This window comes from Corvus brachyrhynchos, unplaced genomic scaffold (genome assembly GCF_000691975.1).
Source record: "Corvus brachyrhynchos isolate BGI_N302 unplaced genomic scaffold, ASM69197v1 scaffold280, whole genome shotgun sequence".
Lineage (NCBI taxonomy): Eukaryota > Metazoa > Chordata > Aves > Passeriformes > Corvidae > Corvus > Corvus brachyrhynchos.
Window position 1 is genome coordinate 1,127,871 of NW_008236198.1, and position 2,398 is coordinate 1,130,268.

A 2,398-nucleotide genomic window follows, 5' to 3' on the forward strand; every position below is an offset into this window, starting at 1 on the left:
GAGCTCCTGGGATCTCCCTCCTCTGCCAGATCCAGGGAAGAGCAGAGGGCCAAAGCTGCTGTGGGAACATGGGAATGTTCCAGCAGGAAGTGGAGCCCTGGCTCTCTTTGGCTCTTCTTTGGCATGAACTCATCCAAAGGAACAGCAGGGATTGCCTGAATGGTGGTGAAGAAACTGAGACCACAGAAAAGTAAAAAAGTCACTGAAAATCCAACATAAGAAGGTGTCTGAACTTAATCCAGACTCTTCGGAGTAGAATGTGGGGACTTTTTAGTCTCATTAAGGTGGGAAGTTCCATGGCAGAAGAATTATCCCAACATCTCAGCAGGGCAACATTCGAACTCAGCCGGAGCTGAGAGCAACAAGAGAGGAACAGCTTGGAAAGGTTCACTTCCCAAACCACTCCAGAAGAGTACAGGAGACGATTCCACCAGGTTTAGAGACAATTCCACCGGGTTTAAGGGTTGAAGGTCTGGGATCTGGGTCCCCAGACACCACGGAGGGGGAGTGGGAAGGGCACAGCTGCCACGTCCCACCCCGTGAACAAACATCACATCCCACCCCAAGGAACAGCACATCCCACCCCACATCACTGGGATACTGGTCCCACAATCCCCCCCCCCCCCCAGTGGAAATCCCAATCCTCTCACAGCTGGGAAGAAAGGAGGAGGGGCAGGGAGCTGGAATTTTGCTGGAATCCAGGAAGGCTGGGAAGCCCTGCCTGCCCCTACCCCTGAGCTGCCTCCCCCTGTCCCACCCCAGCATCCCAGTCTGTCCCTGCACACTCGGATGGCCCTGGAATCAGCAGCTGACCTGGCTGGAAAATCACTGGGGAAAAAATGGGGAAAAAACCCCAAATGCCCCCCAACAGTTTCCTGCTTCCTCAGCTCAAACTCCTGGCACAATTCCAGGCTGGCAAAGGGGGCAGTGACCCTGCTCAGGGTGGTTTAACATGCCAGGGAAGTCTCCCTGCATTCCTGAACTCCCAGGACATCCTGGATCAGCACTGTCCTCTGCCCCCCCACTCCTGAGCCCTCCTGTGTGTCTCCACAGGGCAGAGAAGGGACCAGCCTTGGGAATATCCACCTGGAAATCCACTGGATTTGGGACAGGCCCACACAGGATGGAATTTATGCCACACGATTGCAACGCAGAATGGAACTGAATTAAGGAATTTCAAAGAGTATTCCAGGGGGTTTTCCATGGCTTTCCATAATTTATCATTTATGTCCAACCTGAATCTCAGCGACGAAACTGCTGCCACAGGGCTGGAAAGCCCTTCCCTAATTTTTCCTGAGTGTGGTTGGAAATTCCTGGAGAGAAAATGGAATTCACCCCCTGCATCTTGCACTGCCCGGCAGACCTGTGGTCCTACTGCAAATTCCCACATTCCTGGCACATCCACACGGACCAATCCCAGGGGAATTCAGTCTTTCCACGTGCCTGTGGCAGCACAGGACAGGGATCAAGAAAGGCTCATTTTAAGCATTTGTTTCTTATCTAAGCACAGGCCTGTGCAAAAGGACAGAGGAATCTGGGGTTTGACCAAAAAAAAAAAAAAAAAAGGAAGGAAATGAAAAATGTTCCTTGGATTTCAGTGGATGCAGGACAACAAATTCCTGTTTCCTGATTCCCTGGGTATCAGCTTTTTAATCATTAAATATTGCAAAGCTACAGACAATGCGAAAGCCAAATATCTCAGTTTTTGGATGGAAACAGCAGGAGATGAAAGAAGGAAATGGGGTTTAAGCTATTAAAACACACCAAGGTCCAGATTTTGGCCTTACTCAGTTTTCCTGAAGTTTTCCTTTGGATGTCAAAGGAACTGAGACCAAACCATAAAGATGAAAAAACAATCAAGATTCTTTCCTTACAGTTTAAATGAACTAAATGATAATTATATTATTTTTAAACTAGAATTCTAAAGATAATTTTTTATTTTAAAGTATATTTTAGAGAAATGTATCTTTACAAAGACCTCAAAGGAAAAGCTTAAATTTAAAAAAATGAATTCTTAAATTGGCTAAAAAAAAAAAGAAAATGCTGTGAACTGTACCTGTTATCACTCAGATTTAACACCCTCAGCTTCTGCATCTGGCCAATCTCATCAGGAAGAAATTCCAGTTTGTTGGAGCGCAGGGACATCACAGTCACGTTCTTACAGCTCCCAATCTGTGGGAATGCAAAAGCCAAAATGATGGAATCCCAAGTTTGGGAGTGTTTATTGTCACTTTTCATGTCAGGAGGTGCTAAAGTGGGTTTTACTGAAAGGCACAAAAGGCAGAAAATCCAGGAGTCAATCAGAAAATGACATTTTCCTGTTGGCAGCAACCTCAGGGAATGCCTGGGGTTCCTCCCGCTGCTCCTCACCGGGATATTCCCAGCTTTCCATGGATTT

At 47.1% G+C, this 2,398-nt stretch overlaps 1 protein-coding gene across 1 annotated transcript in view; it reads right to left on the reverse strand.

Annotated features, from left to right (window-relative positions):
• LRRC7 (leucine rich repeat containing 7) overlaps positions 1 to 2,398 on the reverse strand; it is a 107,581-nt gene that overhangs the window by 33,393 nt on the left and 71,790 nt on the right. The window contains exon 12 of the mRNA XM_017740637.1: positions 2,057 to 2,172. Within this exon, the coding sequence (XP_017596126.1) occupies positions 2,057 to 2,172 (116 nt within the window). The remainder of the gene's footprint in view (positions 1 to 2,056; positions 2,173 to 2,398) is intronic.